At 48.4% G+C, this 19,263-nt stretch overlaps 2 protein-coding genes and 1 pseudogene across 3 annotated transcripts; all 3 read right to left on the bottom strand.

Moving 5' to 3' along the window:
* Positions 1 to 479: 479 nt before the first annotated feature.
* Positions 480 to 9,990, bottom strand: LOC100835622 (annotated as a pseudogene).
* On the bottom strand, positions 1,861 to 18,791 carry LOC100835315. Its single transcript, XM_024460297.1, has 10 exons — positions 17,938 to 18,791; positions 17,814 to 17,849; positions 16,557 to 17,665; positions 13,732 to 14,557; positions 13,301 to 13,342; positions 11,931 to 12,996; positions 11,618 to 11,833; positions 11,136 to 11,295; positions 2,253 to 2,288; positions 1,861 to 1,959 (listed from the first exon to the last, which is right to left on the bottom strand). Exons 1-7 carry the CDS (start codon positions 18,674 to 18,676, stop codon positions 11,743 to 11,745), a joined length of 3,909 nt encoding a protein of 1,302 aa, XP_024316065.1. The 5' UTR covers positions 18,677 to 18,791; the 3' UTR covers positions 1,861 to 1,959; positions 2,253 to 2,288; positions 11,136 to 11,295; positions 11,618 to 11,742.
* On the bottom strand, positions 3,840 to 8,312 carry LOC104582486 (LEAF RUST 10 DISEASE-RESISTANCE LOCUS RECEPTOR-LIKE PROTEIN KINASE-like 1.2). Of its 2 annotated transcripts, XM_024459495.1 has the most exons (3): positions 8,084 to 8,312; positions 4,751 to 5,526; positions 3,840 to 4,378 (listed from the first exon to the last, which is right to left on the bottom strand). In XM_024459495.1, the coding sequence occupies exons 1-3, from the start codon at positions 8,176 to 8,178 to the stop codon at positions 4,329 to 4,331; spliced, it is 921 nt and encodes a 306-aa protein (XP_024315263.1). In that variant the 5' UTR covers positions 8,179 to 8,312; the 3' UTR covers positions 3,840 to 4,328. The 2 variants fall into 2 exon arrangements, with proteins under 2 accessions (XP_024315263.1, XP_010230427.2); XM_010232125.3 differs by lacking the exons at positions 3,840 to 4,378; positions 8,084 to 8,312 and adding an exon at positions 6,914 to 8,077 and having other exon boundaries at positions 5,363 to 5,526.
* Positions 18,792 to 19,263: the final 472 nt, after the last annotated feature.

Genomic DNA, 19,263 nt, shown 5'->3' with positions numbered 1-19,263 from the left:
GTGACAGGTGTTAAGAGCCACGCTTGGTGTTCTGAACAACTGAACATCAGACACTTAGTGCTTCCAGACGGAGGAGTATTTGCTATGACCAGCACAATACCCGTGCCGTGCTACAGACTAAAAATATATATAACTCATATTCATTCTCATTTGAATGTGCCACGTCAATAAATTACGCAAGAAAAAAAACAAGTGATGCAGTCCGAAGACAACGGACTGCCACCACCTGTTGAGTCTTTTGTTGGAATATAAAGATAAATATGACCAGTAACAATGTGTTGTAAAAGGATCAATAATGCAACTTCATCGTCACTACTCCTATCTATCAGAAACTCAAAGGTATTTCATCCTCCTTTTCTATTCTTCGCCCCTTCCTGACAACCAAGGTGGCAAATTATGTGGGTTAATCTTTGTATCCTCAAGTTTCAAAAAAAAAAAACTTTGTATCCTCAATCTAATTTGCAGTATAGTTTGCAACCTTGGGAAATTGTTTTGATTAATGAACCTTTTTTTGCGGGGGTTTTGTTAATGAACCATCGACAATACATTTATCAGAATCCTAAATAACCAGAAATGTGTTTATTCCAGATAGAGCCACCCTTAACTCTAGGTATACATGGAATACAAAGTTGAATTTCATTGAGTATTTTAATCTGTGAATATGCTCAAGTACAGATCACCTTCTCGTAGAGTTGGCAGTCATTGTACGATTTTTGAATTCACAAGGCTTGTCTCCTCGGATCTGGTAGAACTTACACTCTGTAAATTCATGTTGTGATCTAAATTTTCACTGGAATGAGATCAGCACATATGTCAAGTTACTGAAAGTATTCATTCAAAATAATAATTTCGTTGGAAACCAAGGAACAAAAATATGGAAAGAAGTATCTTACAGTAGTTCAGAGAAATTCTGTTTTGGTGGCATGTCCAGATCATCTAAGCTTCTCTCGAACATTTCTAGAACTTTGGTTATAGCAGGGCGATACACAGGTAATACTTGTATGCACCACAAGCCAATTATGGTCATCTTTCTGGCGATTTCCTCAATTTCACTTGTGACTTCACATGCTTGTAATCCATCATCTTGATCAAAGTGGTCATAAATCCAGTCCGGAAAATATTTTTCACTGGATTTTTGAACAATTGATTTCACATTTTTCCTTCCTCCAATCATCTCTAACAGCATCATTCCATAACTGTAGACATCTGACTTTGTTGAAACCCCTCCAAAGGTTCGAGAGTGAACTTCTGGAGCAATGAATCCAATTGTTCCTCTAGCACCAGTCATTGAAAGCTTGCTCTCCTTGGTATGACACAATTTAGCTAGACCGAAATCAGCAATCTTGGGGCAAAAGTCCTGGTCTAGAAGGATATTTTGAGGCTTGATGTCGAAATGGACGATCCGTGTATTGCAGCTATGGTGCAAGTATTCTAGCCCACGAGCAATCCCAATTGCTATTGCATAGAGCCTCTCCCATCCCAAAATTTCCTTGGGGTTCTCTGAGTAAATATATTTATCCAGGGAACCATTGCACATGTACTCATATATAAGGGCTCGTTTTGATCCCTCCAAGCAAAATCCAAATAAGCTAACAACATTAACATGAGAGGTCCTGCCAATGCTCATAACCTCATTTACAAACTCGTCCCCGTTTCCTTTGCAATCATGCAAGAATTTCACAGCAACCAGTCGACCATCATGTAGTCTTCCTTTGAAAACCACACCATAACCACCTTGACCAAGCTGATTATTGTGAGAAGACGTTATCTTCATTACCTCTGAGTGCAAGTATCTTTTTGGAGCTAGAGATCCATATGATACTATCATGGCCTCGTAATTCTTTTCAGTGCTGCTGCTAGTCTTTTTACAGAGAAGAAACCGTATCTTTTTCCCCTTTCTATGCCATATCAGCACATAAATACATGTGGAGAGCAAGGCTGCAGCTGCTGATGTCAAAACTGAGATTGAAGCAGATGTTATTTTCTTTTATATATCAAATTTTATAATATGGACATTTAGATCTCAAAGATGATAAGTAGTTTTATTTTGTCTTTCGAAATCGGTACGAGGAGAAAGTGGGAACATGCTAAAGGCCATGGATATTTGCTCCAAATTGTATTATGCATAAGAGTTATTGTTTCAAAAATTTATTTTAGAATCGATACATTTAAAAAAATTACTATCAAATAAATCATGGGCTACAAACTTTTAAATAATTGCGTAAGAAAAGATTGTGAAAGTTTTAGGATACCTATTAGTATTATCTTCGTGCCAGTCCTCTTGCCACCTGGAATATCACATAATATTTAGTTAAAAGCAATACCGTTCAATAGCACTACATTGTTTCTTCTTTTTCTTCCCAAAAGAACAGGCACCGTATTTGAATCTTCAGTATCTTGCCAATGAACTTTAGAAAGAAAAAAACATACATCGCAGGATAGTGAAGAGCATCGAATACACATCTGACTTTCTTTTGATTTAACAACTATGTCGGTTAATTAATACAGTTTTGATGCAATAATAGAAGCTATAAGTCTATGTAGATTTTTTGCGCATAAATAAATAAAATTACCCTATGTAGATTTAATAAGGTTCTAGCTTACGGCAAAGGTTTACCTTAAACACTAGTAGAATGTGGGTCAGTGCATTCAGTCAAAAAAAACTTGATATGCATGTCTGGACTGGAGCAAACTCACCGCACGCCGTGGGGTGCAGGCCGCCGTCGGGGCAGAAGCACCCAAACGCGTCCAGGCCAGCCCCATACCGGCACTCACCGCCGCCCGGAATGCCAAACCGGGAGAGGAATATGGGTCTTAAATGTGCAACTTAAGCTTTCTTACTGTGGTGGAATGCTGAAATTGGGGCGGGGGGGATTCTGTAACCTGATCGGAGGTCACGGATTGGACTGATTTTCAGCTTTCTGAATATGGTCGCTGCCGGCAGCGTACGAATTGGAGTGTGCAAAAAGTATAGAACACCTGAGGTCCTGACTCCTGAGCTAGGTCGACCGGTTACCTGAGTCTTCCGATAAAACATAAGGACCTCTATCACTCTATGTCAAATTAGCATATAAAAATGCCATTAGCTTCTTACCAAAGCATGAAACTGGAGAATCTGAATCATGCACTATATGATTTGCTGGCGCGGTCAATACCGCGGTCATCTTTGACAGCCCCTTCTATGCGACTAGATAAACTTTTGGCAAATGAGAAATGAAAAATAACAAGGCATAGAAAAATAACCGCAAGGCCTTGTTTGGCACTAGTGTTTTTTGAGTGTTTTCTATGGTATTATGTACTCCAAATTTATTCACTCCAAATTGAAAAGCACTAGAAACCCAAATGGTAGTTTGGTAGGAAGGGATGGAGGGGATCATCCCTATTTTCCTCACAAAACACTCCATTTTTTGTACTAAATTAAAAAACTTCTCATAATAGTGCCTTTTTTTTAAAAAACACTAGTGTTTTGGGTTTTTGAGAGTGTTGGGTGCACACCCAAAATTCTCAGATACCAAAACACTAATGGCTAAAAAATACACTAACACCAAACAAAGCCTAATGCTAACACGCAAACAAATAGACGAAAGTGTCAAACAAACTCACTACAGGTCGCCGGGAGCATGCGGCCGTCGTTGGGGCAGAGGCACCCAAACGCGTTGGCGCCAGCCTCGTAGCGGCACCCTCCGCCGCTGGCGTTGCAGGCCGCGCAGTCCCCTGGCACCGTCCAATCCAGCAAGAACCCGTGCTTCACCATCGCCTTGTAGTCCTCCCAGCTCCTCAGCTCCAACCCCGGCATCATCGGCACCCCAGCACCGGCATCGTGTCAGCTCTGCCTTCGTCCGTCCGTCCCGTGTACACGAACCACGACGTGTTGGAAGAAGAGCCGGAGCAGTTGAGCTCGAGCGCGCCGGGCGGCCGCGAGCAGTTGTTGCCGTTGGCGGAGGAGAAGAAGAGCTGCGAATTGGCGCCGGTGACGGCGAGTGGGGACAACGCGAAGGTGGCGGACACGTTGAAGCGCGTGGGGAGGCAGGCGTTGCCATCGACGAGGTTAGCGTGGAAGGCGACGACGGAGCGGTCAGCGTAGCGGATGTCAAGCACGCGAAGGTAGGACGCTTGGCGGCGTGGCGCCCGTCGGGTCATCGCACGTCACGGCGTAGGCTGGGTAGCCGCACCCCGGCGCGTGCGTGCCCCGCAGGCAGAACGGGTACCTGATCGACAACGAGCCGCAAGCCGCGGGCTTCGAAAAACCCACCCAGGCGTGACTCCCATTTTGTTTTTTCATCCAGCACGGCCCAACTTCACATCCGGCGCTCCGGAGGAAGAGCGGCTCAAACCAAAACGCATCTCATTTTGCCCTTTCGGTTTATAAGGGGTCTGTCTGATTGCACATTTGAAAAACAAAGGAAACTATATAAGGGGTTGGAGACTGACTGAATGGAAAATTTTCTATGAAATACGATGCAAATGGTTCGACCATACGAATCAAACAGTTCATATAGGAAAATTATCTAAGTTTTCAAACCTCCAAATTTCTTATAAAAAAATGCACTGACAAGAGAGCCCAAGGGCCAACTGCCAGTTACACAAGAGAGGGCGTTCTAGTTCGCCCTTAAATTGACACCAAAAAAATTTCTCCTGATTGAGATACTCCCTACTTTTTTTTTTCCGAAAAGAAGGGTAACTCTGAGATACTAGCAAGAGATACTAGCAAGACCATATATAAAACGAGAACGAGTGCAACTTTAATTACCGGTACCGCAGACGATGAGCTCGGAGACTACGCCGCCGGAGCAGTGGCACTCCAGTATGTCATAGGTGGTGTTGATCCGGCAAAACCCGCCGCTGTCCACGCACGCGTCGCAGTCCCCCGCCGCGTACTGCAGAAGGAACCCGCCCTTCATGAGCCGCTGGTAATCAGCCCCCGTAGCGCCCTCGTAGCCGAGCACGGGCACCATGGACACCGTGCAGTTGCCCCCTTGCACGGACCTCCAAGCGTCGTACTCCGGCTTGTAACCCCCGGCGAGCCACGCGAACGTGTTGTTGCTGGGAGACAACGACGACGACGCGTTGGAATTATTGGAACCGGAGCCACCATCGGTGCAGGCCACGGGCGCCCGGGACGGCGGGAGTTGCTGCGGGTGCGTGCAGCCGTAGAGGAAGAAGAGCTCCTTGTTGGTGCCGCTGATGCCAAAAGGGGCGATCCCCAGGTCAGCGGAGGCGTTGACGTGGAGCTCGATGTCGCACGCGCCGTCCTCCGAGAACTGGAGGTTGGTGACCGTGAAGGAGCTGTCGGGGTAGGAGATGGACAGGATCTGGTACGTCCAGAGGGAGTTCTTCAGGGAGGCCTTTACTGTGTTGTTGATGTTGTCGCAGGTGACTTGGAAGGCCCGGTAGCCGCACTCCGGCGGGTGCGTGCCGCTGAGCCAGAACGGGTAGGAGATTCTGAGGTCGCCGCAGGTCGCCGGATCGCAGGAAGACGGCGAGAAGGATGGCGTGGTCGTGTTTATGGCAGTGGTGGTGCGGTTCCTAGATAGCAGAAGAGTGAGGAGTAGCATAGCTGAGCACATCATGGCATCTGCAGGAACATGAAACAGATGCATCTCTTGCGACGGACTAGCAGCGGAGTACTGCAAATATGCAAACTGCAAATGACACTCGGCAGACGCTAACAATTGCTATGCCTGTTGTAGATTGCTGAATTTTTCCAACGCCTTCAGAATCTTGACTGGTTTATAAATTGAAAGTGTAGAGATGACTAGTGTACGCGGTTTCTCCTCGACGTACCGTGGGGGTTTGTGCCACGAGCATTGACCGACGGAGACAGCCGTCGCTTCTCTCACCTGTTATTCTGACTGCTTCGGATCCACGGGTCACTGGGTATTGGATACCACGCTCTTTTCGATTCATATTACTTGTCTAATACAACTTATGGATCGGAGGAAGTAGCTCTATTCGTAAATTCAGATCTACCGTCTGGTCCTTCTATCTTTGTCCTAAGTTAACTTTTTTCAAAAAAATTCAAATTCATAGAAAAATGTATATCAAATAAGTGTATTATGAAAGGTAAAAATTTAAAATTTTACGAGACAGTCAATTAACGATGTTAATTTGGACGCGGTGTAAAATTCGACGGTATATTTGGAAAAGAGGAAATTCTAAATGGTATTTGAGCATTTGGGCCCATCATGGGACAAGCGATGCATGCGATGTGACTGCTGCCGGGGGACTAAAGCTTGACTGTTGAGTCTGGTACTCCATAAAGTAGTGCAGCACCATTGGAGCGATGCTGACTTTTCCACTCGCTGCCGGCTACTTGGAAAATAATTTGCCGGTTGAACTGGAATGAGGAATCTCACTCGCAGCCCAGTCAATTTCAAAGGATACAAATGTGGTACTCCCGTGTCGACGGTCACGGGGTGTCTTTGTCGTTCCGTTAATGTATATTTGCCGGTTGCCTTAAAATCTTGACGTAGCATTGCCCTATGATTTTTATGTGGCCCTCTCGTATGCTCGTGTATGATTGACTCACGAACCCTATCTATGGCTTTGTTAATGAAGCTGGGGGAGTTCCCCTTTGATTAAAAATAAAGATTGACTCACGAACACAGGTAGTAGCATTTCTCGCTAGTCCGTCTGAATGCGTAATATGTACAGTATGTATGATTGACTGACGGGGATGCATTTCAAGTGTTCATCCAGCAGGTTCGTCGTGTAGTTTGAGTTGAGAGAGTTTTAATTAACTGAGGCTTATATTACCAGGGCATGTCGACACGCGCAGCTCGCCTCCGGGGCAGAGGCACACGAACGACGCTGAGAGTCTTCAAACTAGCATGTGCGAACGCGTCGTTCGTCGGCACGTGCTGACTAGGCAGACAGTGTAGGTAGCGTATGTACGAGATCGAGACACACTCACCGGCGCATGTCGGCCGCCGCAGCTCGCCGCCGGGGCAGAGGCAGACGGTGGACCCGTTGCGGTACCGGCACCCGCCGCCGCTCGCCACGCAGCCCGGGCACTCGTCCCCGACGCCGGTGCCTGCCCACTCCAGCAAGAACCCGCTCTTCAACAGCCGCCCGTAATCCCCCGCCGTCGCGCCCGCAGCCGCCGTCCCCAGCACCGGCAAGTACGCGTACATGCAGCTCCCCGTGCCGATCGCCGGCGGCGCGTCCCTGTCGTAGCTCCCTCCAAGGTACGCCACGATGGGCTTCCCGCAGCCAGGGACGCCCGTGGCGTTCACGAAGCCGGGGCCGCCGGTCGGCTCCGTGCCGTTGACGCAGCCGTAGAGGAAGCAGAGGGCGCGGTTGGTGGCGCTGATCTTGAACGGGCTGAGCGCGAGGCTGATCGATATGTTGAAGTCCGTCCGGCACACGCCGTCTTCCCCGGCGGCGACCCTGGCATGGGAGGCGATGAAGGAGCTGCTGTCGTAGTCGATGCGGAGGACGTGGAGGGAAGAGCCGCGCATGGAGGCGCCCGCGCTGCCGTTGCCGATGCACGAGAGCTCGAAGGCCGGGTGGCCGCAGGAAAGGTCAGGCGGGGATTTGCTTGGCCCGCCCAGCCAGAACGGGTACTTCACGGTGAGGTCGCCGCACTTGGCCGGGGAACAGTCAGCGGCGGCATAGGCGCGGTGGGGATAAACGAGGAAGAGCAAGGAGGCAAAGAACGGCAGGATGAGGAAGGCGCGTGGCATCATGCACTCGATAATTCGATGGAGGCTCGGCTCGATGGTGCGCACTAGCTGGGATCAGGATGTCCGAATGGCAGAAGCGCGAAAGAAGTACCCAGATACCAAGGTTTGTTTGACTGTTCACCGCTAGTAGTTCCTACTGCTACTATTATGTCTTGACTAAGAAGCTGCTGCGACGTGTTGTAACCGCCAAAATTGACTGAGTGTGCTATTTATTCACTCACAGTCTCGGACCGGCCACTCACCTCTCGCACACAAGTACAACACACAAATTCGATTTGGAGCTTGACAAGACAGGCGGGCTGCGGGAGCACGGCCTCTGCTCGCACTTCAGATTTTTCAGGCGAATACTTAGAATTGACTGCATGCAAATTGAATGCGCAAAGTTGGATGAAACTCACCACCGCACTCCTCGGGGTACAGGGCGCCGGAGCAATTGCAGGAAAACCCCGTGCCGTTGTTGCCATACCTGCACTGGCCGCCGCTCGCCGTGCATTTGGGGCAGTCGCCTGAAGTCAGCTTCCACTCAAGAAGGAACCCTTGTCTCATGCTGCCTAAGTAGGCGTCTTGATCCAGAAACCCGAGGAACGGCACAACGGAGAGATTGCAGCCCGGAGGGAGTCCACCCTGGTCCCGGTGGCCGCCATACTCCCCGCCGACGCGGTAGAAGGACTCGTTGAGGCAAGGCGTGGGGAGGAATCCCTGCGGTGTTGGCCGCCGCTGCTGGTTGGTGCAGTTGTAGAGCACGAGCAGCTCCCTGTTCTTCTTGCTGATGGTGTACGGCCCCAGCCCGATGCCGTCGGAGACGTTGAACCACCACTTTGGGCAGCCGGCGGGCGGGACGAGGAGACTGTGGTCGACGGCGACGAAGGAGGAGTTTTGGACGAAGACGCGAACCACCTGATACTGTCCGTAGACGGAGTGAGTGAGGAATGCTTTGCCGCCGTTGCAGTTGAGCTGGAAGGACGGCGACCCGCACGGCGGCCGGCCGGCGCCATCCTCGAGCCAGAACGGGTAGTCGACGGTCAGGTCGCCGCATGCCCTGGGCGAGCAGGCCGCGCTGGCCGGCGGCGGCAGCCGGAGAATGGAAGCCAAGAGCAGGAGGAGGAGCGGGAGCGGCATGGATTGGGGAATGGATGGAGGAGGGAAAATGGTGATTGAACGGAACGGGAAAGGTCAGGAAGACTAAGAATTAAGAAAGAAGAGGAGCGGGACGGAACGGAGGGTGGGGATGTGAGATGTGGGGAGAAAGGACGGTGGCCGGAGAGACTTGACCGGTCATAGTCCACACGTTGTTGTTTTTAAAGAACTTGAGTAAAGTATATTTTATCCCCTTGATCCTGGGTTCCCCTTCCCTAACGGCAACGGCGGCGAACGACCGCCACGGTGTTGGGGGTGGCGACGGCGACGGCATATCAATGATTTGCCTGATTGGCGTTGGCGGTTCCTAGGAGCTATGAACTTCTAATAAAAAAAGAACTAGTCCGTACTCTAATTTAATTTCACGAGTGAACTTACCACCACTACCAGCAGCTTGCGGCTGCGGGCCTGGCTGCTGCTGCTGCGGCGGCGGCTGCCATGTGAGGAGGAACCCATTTCTGATGAGCTCCAAGTAGTCGCTGGCGTTCACCCTGCCGGATTTCCCCAGCACCGGCACGGCGGTAGAGTTGCAGCCTTCCAATTCATAGCCGCCGACCCCATCGTTGTAGTACCGCTCTCCCGCGCGGACGAACGTGTTGTTGCGGCACACCGTGTCCACGAGCCCTGCTCTGTCCTCCTCCGGCGGCGGCGCCTTGGTGCAGTTGTAGAAGATGAGGTTCTGGTTGAGTGGGCTGATGATGGAGAACGGCTGGCCGAGTTTAGAGGCGGTGTTAATTGGCTTTGGGGACATGACACCCTTTGTCGCTCGAGTAATTGAAGCCCCCGAGCTTGTGGACATCGGAGACGAGCAAGGAGAAGTTGCCGTAGAAGATGCCGAGGATGCGGAGCCTGTACTCGCGCTCGTAGTACCCGAGGTACGGGACGTCGTCGGTGCAGCGCACCTGGAACCCCATCTGCAGGCCGCACTTGTTCTCCTCCGACCCCTCGACGATGAGCCCGAGCGGGGCCGACACGGTCAGGTTGCCGCATCGCTGGGTCGTGCAGCCTTCTTCTGCTTGCACGCCTGGTGCAATGGCTGCGGTACCATAGAAAGATACGCAGAGAAACAGCAACAAGCTGGTGGGGGACATGGCCGGAAAAGGTGGGAGATCTGGAGGTGAGATTATGGGGCTTAACAGCAACAAGTAGATGGATTGCGTGGATGATGATGCCAAAGACAAATAAATGGAGAGTAATATTACGCCGCGGCAGCGGGACTGGAGTAGGGCGCACCAACGCCATCAGACCCGTCCACGAGCCCGAACGGGGGCGACACGATCAGGTTGCCGCATCGCTCGGGTACGCACGACGCCGCCGCCGCCGCCAGCATCAGTGGTGCCGGGACCCAGGAGACGACGACGACGAAGAAGAAGTACAGGAGGAGCAAGGCGCGGGCCATAGGAACACGTATTTGGTGGCAGTGGTCGCCGGCGCGGTTGTGCGCCCGCAAGGGAAATGGGCGGATGCAGAGGACCAAGGTAAGTAGTAGTAGGACACAGTGTCGGCATATGCATTCGCAATGTTTAGATGGATTGCAGTTTAATTTTTAAGCATCCTCGTTCGGAGATTTTAAGGTCCTTGTTAGAACCTAATTGGCGTTCATTTAGTTTTGGGCCCGATTTGTAGTCTTCATTGAATTCTTTTGGTTCGTAGCTTCGGCTTTTCTATATAAGAAACTTCGTGTATACACACCAACCCCAAAACTTCACTTGCCACCAAAGTAAACCTGGTTGGTTAGTGCGTGTTTGGAGAAGAAAACCTGGTTGCTGTTCAGAACATTAGCCCCTTGTGTATCGGCTATTTCCCCCCCTTTTTTTTTGTTCTTTCGTTGGTGCTATCCTGCTTTCAAATGGAAGCTAATGTCTCTCTTTTTTTCGTACAGAATTGTGTTCTTAAAGATAATCGGCAATGAATTTGCCATCACTACTCCTAATGTACCGATGAGCTCAAAGGTATGTCATCTCACCTCTTCTTTTCTTCGATACAACCAAGGTACAAAATCATCGCGCGTTAGTCTTTATATCTCCCATGTAGTGATGCAGTGGTAATACCTCATATGCTACATTGGACAATACTTTTATTTAATGGAACTTTGACGTCCTGAAGAAAAGGCAATAATATTTGATTTGAAATAGTCATAGCGAAACCAGTGGCACTGAGTCAAAAGATCCTGACTTTAGGTTATTGTTGAACCATTTCTATGATATCACTCGTAACAAACTCATTTTAGTTTTTTTTTATGAATGATTGGGAACCATTAAATAAAAAATATAACAACTATAAAGAAGGCAATTGGTGGCTGTGGTCCGTCACCTTCTCTTCTCGCCTCCTTGCAGATAGCCACCTTTTGCTTCTCCCACGCTACTACAGCTCAAAGAGGCATATATTATGGCTGATCTTGCGAGGTCCTTGTGCACCGATTCATCCAAAATTTTGATTTAAACCAGACCACCTCTGATTTGCTTCTCTCCATCTAGAGCACAAACACATAAAAAATGCATCACACATTATCCACTTGTGGCAACTGCGTTACTATTTCATGGTTTTGTGGCAAAGCACGGGCTACTTACTAGTAAGATAAACACATCTTTTCCTTGAAAATTGCAAGGTTTTATCTGACTTCTATATCTGACCAGAAAATCAAGCTACACATTTGTTCTCGATAGAGCTATCCTTAACTCTAGGTCATGCATACATGGAATTTTCTATTACACCACCCTTAGATCCCTGTAATATTGCTCTTATCTCTAATCTTAAAGTAATTTTTACTTCTGAGGTGGTTGACCGAAACTTACTGAAATTTGCAGCCGGTCGTGCAGTAGCAATTTTATATGTTATGTGATACAATGCCAATGTCTGTCGCGCTTGTTTAATTTGTAAATATATCCTAGCAAGCTGTCAATGACTGAGTTAGCATGCGTCATTGTAGGATTTTTGAATTTACAAGCCTCATCTCCTCAGGTCTCGTAGAACTAGCACTTTGCACACTCATACTGTCAGCTGAATTTTCACTGGAAAGGGAGATAAGCGTGGGTTATTGAAAATATTCTCTCGAAATAATATTCACTGAAAAACAAAGGAACAAAAATATTTGGAGAAATATCTTACAGTAGTTCACAGAAGTTTTGCTTTGGTGGCATGTTCATATCATCTAAGCTTTTCTCGAACATTTCTAGAACTTTGGTTATAGTAGGGCGATATGCAGGTAATACTTGTATGCACCACAAGCCAATTAAAGTCATCTTTCTTGCAATTTCCTCCATGTCACTTGTAACTTCACATGCTTGTAGTCCATCGTCCTGAGCAAAGTGGTCATAAATCCAATCTGGAAAATACTTTTCGCTGGATTTTTCAGCCAGTGATCTCACATTTTTCCTGCCTCCAACCATCTCTAACAACATCATTCCATAACTATAAACATCTGACTTTGTTGACACAATTCCGAAGGTTCGCGAGTGAACTTCTGGAGCAATGAATCCAACTGTTCCTCTAGCACCAGTCATTGACAGCTTGCTCTCCTTGGTACAGCACAGTTTAGCTAGACCAAAATCGGCAATCTTTGGGCAAAAATCCTGGTCTAGAAGGATATTTTGAGGTTTGATATCAAAATGGACGATCCGTGTATTACAGCTGTGGTGCAAGTATTCTAGCCCACGAGCAATCCCGATCGCTATCGCATAGAGCCTCTCCCATCCTAAAATTTCTTTGGGATTCTCTGAGTAAATGTACTTATCCAAGGAACCGTTGGGCATGTACTCATATACAAGTGCTCGCTTTGATCCCTCCAAGCAAAATCCAAACAAGCTAACAATATTAACATGAGATGTCCTGCCAATGCTCATAACCTCATTTACAAACTCCTCACCATTCCCTTTGCAGTCGTGCAAGAATTTCACAGCAACCTGACGACCGTCATGTAGCCTTCCTTTAAAAACCACACCATAACCACCTTGACCAAGCTGATTGTTGCGAGAAGAAGTTATCTTCATTACCTCTGAGTGCACGTATCTTTTTGGAGCTAGAGATCCATATGATACTATCATGGCCTCATAATTCCTTTCAGTGCTGCTACTAGTCTTCGTGCAAAGAAGAAACCTTAGTCTTTTCTCCTTCATACGCCGTATCAGCACATAAATACTTGTAGAGAGCAAGGCTGCACCTGCTGATGTCAAAACTGAGATTGAAGCAGAAGTTATTTTAGTTTTATAAATCAGAAGTTATAATAGGGGCATTTAGATCTGCAGGACCAAAAATAGTTTTAATTTATCTTTCTGAAAGAGTGCAAGGCGGTTCCTTGTTGGCTATTGTTTATTCTTATGCACAAACTGAGAGTTATTGTTTAAAATTTTAATTAAAATCGCAGTTCACTGACTAGAGAAAATATTAATTCTAAAAGTTACTGCCTTTTCGTACAAAGACAATATTAGTGAACTACTGACATTGAAATGGTAGATATGAAAAGATGGTATATATCATACCTAATAGTATTATGTTCCTGCCAATCGTACCCTTCATACTACCTGGAATATCACATAATATTTATTAAATAGAAGCAATTTCATCCAACTGTACAATTGTCATCCAAAGTCCAAAGGAAAGAAACATGCACCAAATTTGAATAGTCAATAGTTTGATCAACTATATAAAAAGATACATTACAGGATAGTGGATGGAAAACATATTTGACTTTATTGTAATTGAAGAAGTATGTCACTGAAATACAGTTTTTTACAAATATAAGTTTAGGTTTATGTAGATTTAATCTCCACATAGTATGTAGTGTTACTTTCACTGGACTGTATCAAACTATAGAATTAACCAGGCACTCTGTTTCTTCTATGTAAATTGCAGCCTTGCAGGAGCACTCTGTTTCTTCCGAAAAAAAGTGTAAATATATTTGCAGGCTTACTGTCGCATGTCGACCTGCGCAGCTCCCCGCCGGGGCAGAGGCACAAGAACGATGCAGTCTCGCTGCGGTACCGGCACTGCCCGCCGCTGGCGACGCAGCCAGGGCAGTCGGCTCCGACACCGGTGCCCGCCCACTCCAGCATGAACCCACTCTTCAGCAGCCGTCCGTAGTCTGCACCCGTCACGCCCTCTGCCTCCGTCCCCAGCACGGGCAGGTACGTGTACCTGCAGCTCCCCGTGTGGATCGCCGGCGGCGTGTCCCGGTCGTAGCTCCCGCCGAGATACGCATAGATTGGGCCGCCGCTGCAGCTGCTGGTGGCATTCACATACCTGCTGCCGATGCCGGTGGGCTCAGTGCCGTTAACGCAGTCCCGGAGGAAGCAGAGGGCGCGGTTGGTGGGGCTGGTCTTGAAGGGGCTGAGGGCGAGGCTGGACGACATGTTGAAGTCGGCGCGGCACACGCCGTCATCGCCGGCAGCGATCCTGGCGTGGGAGGCTACGAAGCTGCTGGCGTTATAGTCGATGCGGAGGACGTTGATGGCGGAGCCCCTCATGGAAGCCGAGGCGCTGGCGCCATCGCCGTTGCACCAGAGCTCGAACGAAGGGTGGCCGCAGGCTGGATCAGGTGGGGACTGACCGGGAGCACCGAGCCAGAACGGGTACCTGATGACGGCGAGGCTGCCGCACGCCACTGGCTCGCACTCGGCGTGGGCGCGGTGGCAAGGGATTACGAGGAGGAACAAAGAGGCTGCCAGCAAGAACGACTGTACTAGGATGAGCAATAAGGCTTGAGGCATCACGCATTCAGTAGTTCCGATGAAGGCTGGCTACTGGTGGCTGCTGGGCTCGACGATCGATGCTGTTCGGAGGATGCACGTCTGCTAAGGGACAAGAGCGAAATAGCCGGCAAGAAGCTAATTGCAAGGTTCCGCCAAGAAGCTACGACTAATTGCAAGGTTTGTTTGGCCGCTCCACCCTCCATATAGTGACATAAATAAGTCAGACATCCTAGGGCTAGCTACATAAGTACATGCATAAATATATTTACTACTAATGCACGATGTTTAGAGGGTTTCCACCCTTCACCACTAACATGCTAATGCTCCATGATGCAGTGAGTATGTCGTAGTTGGTCAGTAGTTTAGAACTTGCTGCAATTAGTGGTGCAGTCAGTAGTTAGAACTTACATCAGTAGTACCTGCCCCTCTGACTTTTGAGGTGAAAACAAATAAAGAAATAAATAGAGCTCTTATCCTTATGTTTCTCTTTTTGACTGGGTGGACAAAGTATTTGACTAATATGGTCCCACCAATTAATTGTGACGACCGATAGTGGACTAAGGTTGACTTTTGAAGTGTGCTCTCAAAGCCACGTGCCCGAGTTTAGATTTAGAGTGGGGGGGGAGGTTGGTGCAACTCGTCGGAACGGGTGGTGGGGTTGAGACACAGATCGAACTGCTTGTGCATCACGTCTGCTCGTCTCTCTGCCCTTCAGGTTTTTCAGCCGAATAGTACTATGTGCCTTTAGCTTTGCATGTTCAAATTACGTACTTTCGGTTAATTCTTTTGTATCATCACAGGACACAACAAACATGAGAACAACCCAGTGACCAACCGACGGTTTGAGTGTGCACTGAATACCGGTCAAGAACGTGTGCACTCAACTTTTCTAACCTTTCTTGCTCCATAAGATGTTCGGCAATCCACGATTAATATGTATTTCAGGTACAAAACCAACATTGTTCAATCGTGCCACAAGAGAAAATTGACCTCTTTTAGCCCTTAAACTAGGCTTTTTACTCTATCTCCTGGGAAGCTCTCCGCCTCATCCATCAAGCTAAAGGAGTCCCTCAAAGGTGGGTCCCGTGGATCGACGACCTTAATTCTTCTGGCTAGTCTGTCGTGCTTCTCAATGGTGTTTCAGGGCCTTGGATTCAATGTCGCCGAGGCCTTTCCCCTTTTTTGTTTATCCGGTTAATTAATGTTCTTCAGTGTCTCCTTCTCACTGCTTCTGCTGACGAACAAATTGCTCACCTGATCGATGAGTCCTTAGTTCCTTACCCTGTTCACTCTCATTAGTCATTATTATGCATGCAGATCTACACCACCTCAATCATCTTGAAGAAATTATTGCCGGTTTTTCCTCGACTGCTGGTCTTTGCATCGACTTTAATAAAAGCACTTTCATTCTGATTCTTGATCTTGAATTTGCAGGTACCAGACTCTCGTCTATGCAGATTTGATGGGAAAACTCTAACCACCAGATCGGCATGTCCAACAGCCTTTGAGGCAAGCGAGATACTCTTCTGGGTGATGTGCTTGTGCACTATTTTGCAGGACCAGAAGACGAACTTGTCCTGTGCCGCACTGGTATGATATTTTGGCCATGATCTCTTATTTTTCTCATTCAAATCCCTTCGACTGATATTCATCCTAACTCAACACTTTTTGAATATTGGGAGTGAACAAGATGAACGCTTATAAAAGAGTTTAACTCCAAACTGTGAGGCTTCCCTGACCAATTGTATGGTTCAAATTCAGAGAAGCCCTGGGACGAGGGGGAGGCATTACTTATTACATCTGGATAAGAAACTAGTTGTAACTTGCAATTACTCCGAAGATCAAATCCTATGATAAATCCTAACATCAGTTGGAAGGCAACTCTGCAGAACGGTAATTACATTTGTACATCTCTAAATACAGAAGTTACAAGGAGGTTTAGATTCTAGCACTGAAAAGAGCTGCAGGTTTGCAACTGCTAGAAAAAGATAAAACATTTGTTATTAGTGTATGCACCATAGCCCTGAATCCCTGATCCATATCATGATGAAGACATCTCAATTTGGACGGATGCATAGGATGAAACATTTGTCGAGTGTAACGGAGAGCAGAGGAACGGCTTGGGTGGCATCTCCAATTCATTGATGCTCCTCTCCAACATCTCTATAACCCTGCTCATGGAAGGGCGGTTTTCAGGGGTCATCTGTATGCACCACAATCCAATCATGGTCATCTTCCTTACAATTTCTTCAGTTCCTTGCGTGACTTCACAAGATCCCTGAAGATCCCTCACCAAACGGTCATGAACCCAATGTGGAAAAAATGTTTCACTAGAGCTGCCTACATTTCTTTTCAGATCTTTCTTCCCTTGGACCATTTCTAGGAGGAGCATCCCGTAGCTATAAACATCTGACTTTGTCGAGACAACTCCGAAACCTCTAGAGAACACTTCAGGGGCAATGAAACCAATTGTTCCTCTCGCTTCAGCCATTGAAAGGACGCTGTCCTTGAGGTGGAATAGCTTTGCCAGACCAAAATCTGCAATCTTGGGAGAGAACTCATGATCTAGCAGGATGTTGTTAGGCTTGATATCGAAATGGATGATGCGGGTATTGCAACCCTGGTGTAGATACTCCAACCCTCGTGCAATACCGATCGCGATCTTCAGGAACATCTCCCATCCAATGGCCAATTTTGAACTCTCTGAATAAATGTGCTTCTGCAAAGAACCATTGGACATATATTCGTAGATAAGCGCTCGCTGAGACCCCTCTAAACAGAAACCGAGTAGGCTGACAATGTTAACATGAGAAGTCTGGCCGATACTCATGACTTCATTCAGAAAATCTTCTCCATTGCCTTTTGATCCTTTCAGGAGCTTCACTGCAACCATTCTGCCATCCTTCAGGCTTCCTTTGTATACCACACCATATCCACCTTCTCCTAGCTCGTCCTCAAATGACCTCGTTATTTTCTTCAGCTCTGAGTACTTGTACTTCTTCAGAGAAAGAGATCCACATTTTCTTAACATTTCTTCTACATTGGATGTATTGCTAGAGTAAATTTTGGAGATTGTTGATCTGATTTTTCTCCTCCGACGATACACCAGCCAAGCAAGACATGCCAAACTTAAGACAGCCGCAACCGACAGAGAAACTGAAAGTGGACAGAAGATACCAGAGGTGGTGAGCAAACTGAGCATGAAGCCATGTGATACTTCAGATAATTAAGTAGTTAAGTACAGCACATTCTCTGTATCATTTGAATTTTTTGACTAGATTATATCATTCAGCAGAATAGTTACCTATCAAAGTGAGGGTCTTTCTTTTATGCTTGCCATCTGCATGACAAAGGTTTATCAGTATAAGGATGGTGCTATTCTGACAGAAAAAAAACATGCATGTCCAGGCAAGCAGGTAACAGGTTACCGCAAGTCGAAGCGCGTAGGCCACCGTCGGAGCAAAGGCACACAAATGCCGCCGTGCTGGAGTCATAGCGGCACCGGCCGCCACTCGCCGTGCAGGCTTTGCAGTCGCCGACGGGCTCCCACTCCAACAGGAACCCGCCCTTGATGAGCCGCCTATAATTCTCCGCCGTTGTCGCCTCCGACGCGATCACCGGAAACATGGAGATCTCACAGCTCCCTTCGTTCGCCGGCGGCTGGGCCGTGCCATACCTCCCGCCGAGGTAGGCGTACATGCCGCTGCTGGTGGCGCTGCAGTTGGCGACCGGGACGGCGCCGGGCGGTGGGCGCCTCTCCCTGCACCTGGACAGCACGTAGAGCTCCCGGTTGCTCCGGCTGATCCTGTACCGGTCCGTGATGGCGAAGGCGGAGGAGACGTTGAACATGACGGTGCAGGCGGCATCGGCGGCCAGGAGAGCGTGGACGGCGACGAGGGACCGGCTGCCGTAGTCGACGTTGAGGACTTTCATGTAAGAGGTCCTCAGGAAAGCAGACCCGTTGTTGTGACAAGTGAGCTGGAACGCCGGCGGGCCGCAGGATGGCTGCTGGTCCTCCTGGCCGCCGGCCAGCCAGAACGGGTATGCCAAGGTCAGGTTCCCGCATGTCGCTGGCGGGCAGCCTGCGTCGTTGGTGGCGGCGGTTGCCAGTTGCTGCAGGGAGGCCAAGATTGGGAGGAGTAGCAACGAGCTGCTGCTGGGACGCATTGCTGAATTCTGAGCCTTCACGGCTTCACGTTCGTGATGAATTTGGGAATTGGGAGTACCAGAGAGAGCGGTTGTTCGTTCTTGTTGTTCCAAGGTAAATTTGTGGTGCAGCTTGGACTTGTCTTTGCCGCGTGCAACTGGTAAATTAGACTTTGGCATTATACGCCAAAAATGTGGACGTAGCAAATAGGGGATTTTAGAGCTCGATTTTCGCTGGCCTAGTCGGAAGCCGGTGCACACGGAGAGATTTTTCGCTGGAAAGCGACCGGCATGATGACACGACGCCGTCGCCTCCACGGAACAGATGATCAACCATCCTCTGCTCCAAGCCTTCAAAAGTTCAAAGGCGAAATTCTTCGGACCTAAGCTGCTCCTTCTGTGTTCTGTCAGTCTCTATGCCCGAAGCGTCTTCTTCAGCAGCTCGCGCTCTCCCTGCTCCCTCCAGTGCATCCTGCTCATGCCATCATGCTACCGCTCCTCCTCTCTTCCCCTTGCTGCACGCAGCAGTAAGCAACGACGGCATTGACACGGGCTGCGCGTCAGCGAGCTGCGGCGGGCTTTCTCCCTCGCTGGCGCGCACCGGCACA

Source organism: Brachypodium distachyon, chromosome 2 (assembly GCF_000005505.3).
Source record: "Brachypodium distachyon strain Bd21 chromosome 2, Brachypodium_distachyon_v3.0, whole genome shotgun sequence".
NCBI lineage: Eukaryota > Viridiplantae > Streptophyta > Magnoliopsida > Poales > Poaceae > Brachypodium > Brachypodium distachyon.
Note: the sequence above shows the minus strand (reverse complement) of the source record. Positions and strands in the feature narration are given on the sequence as shown.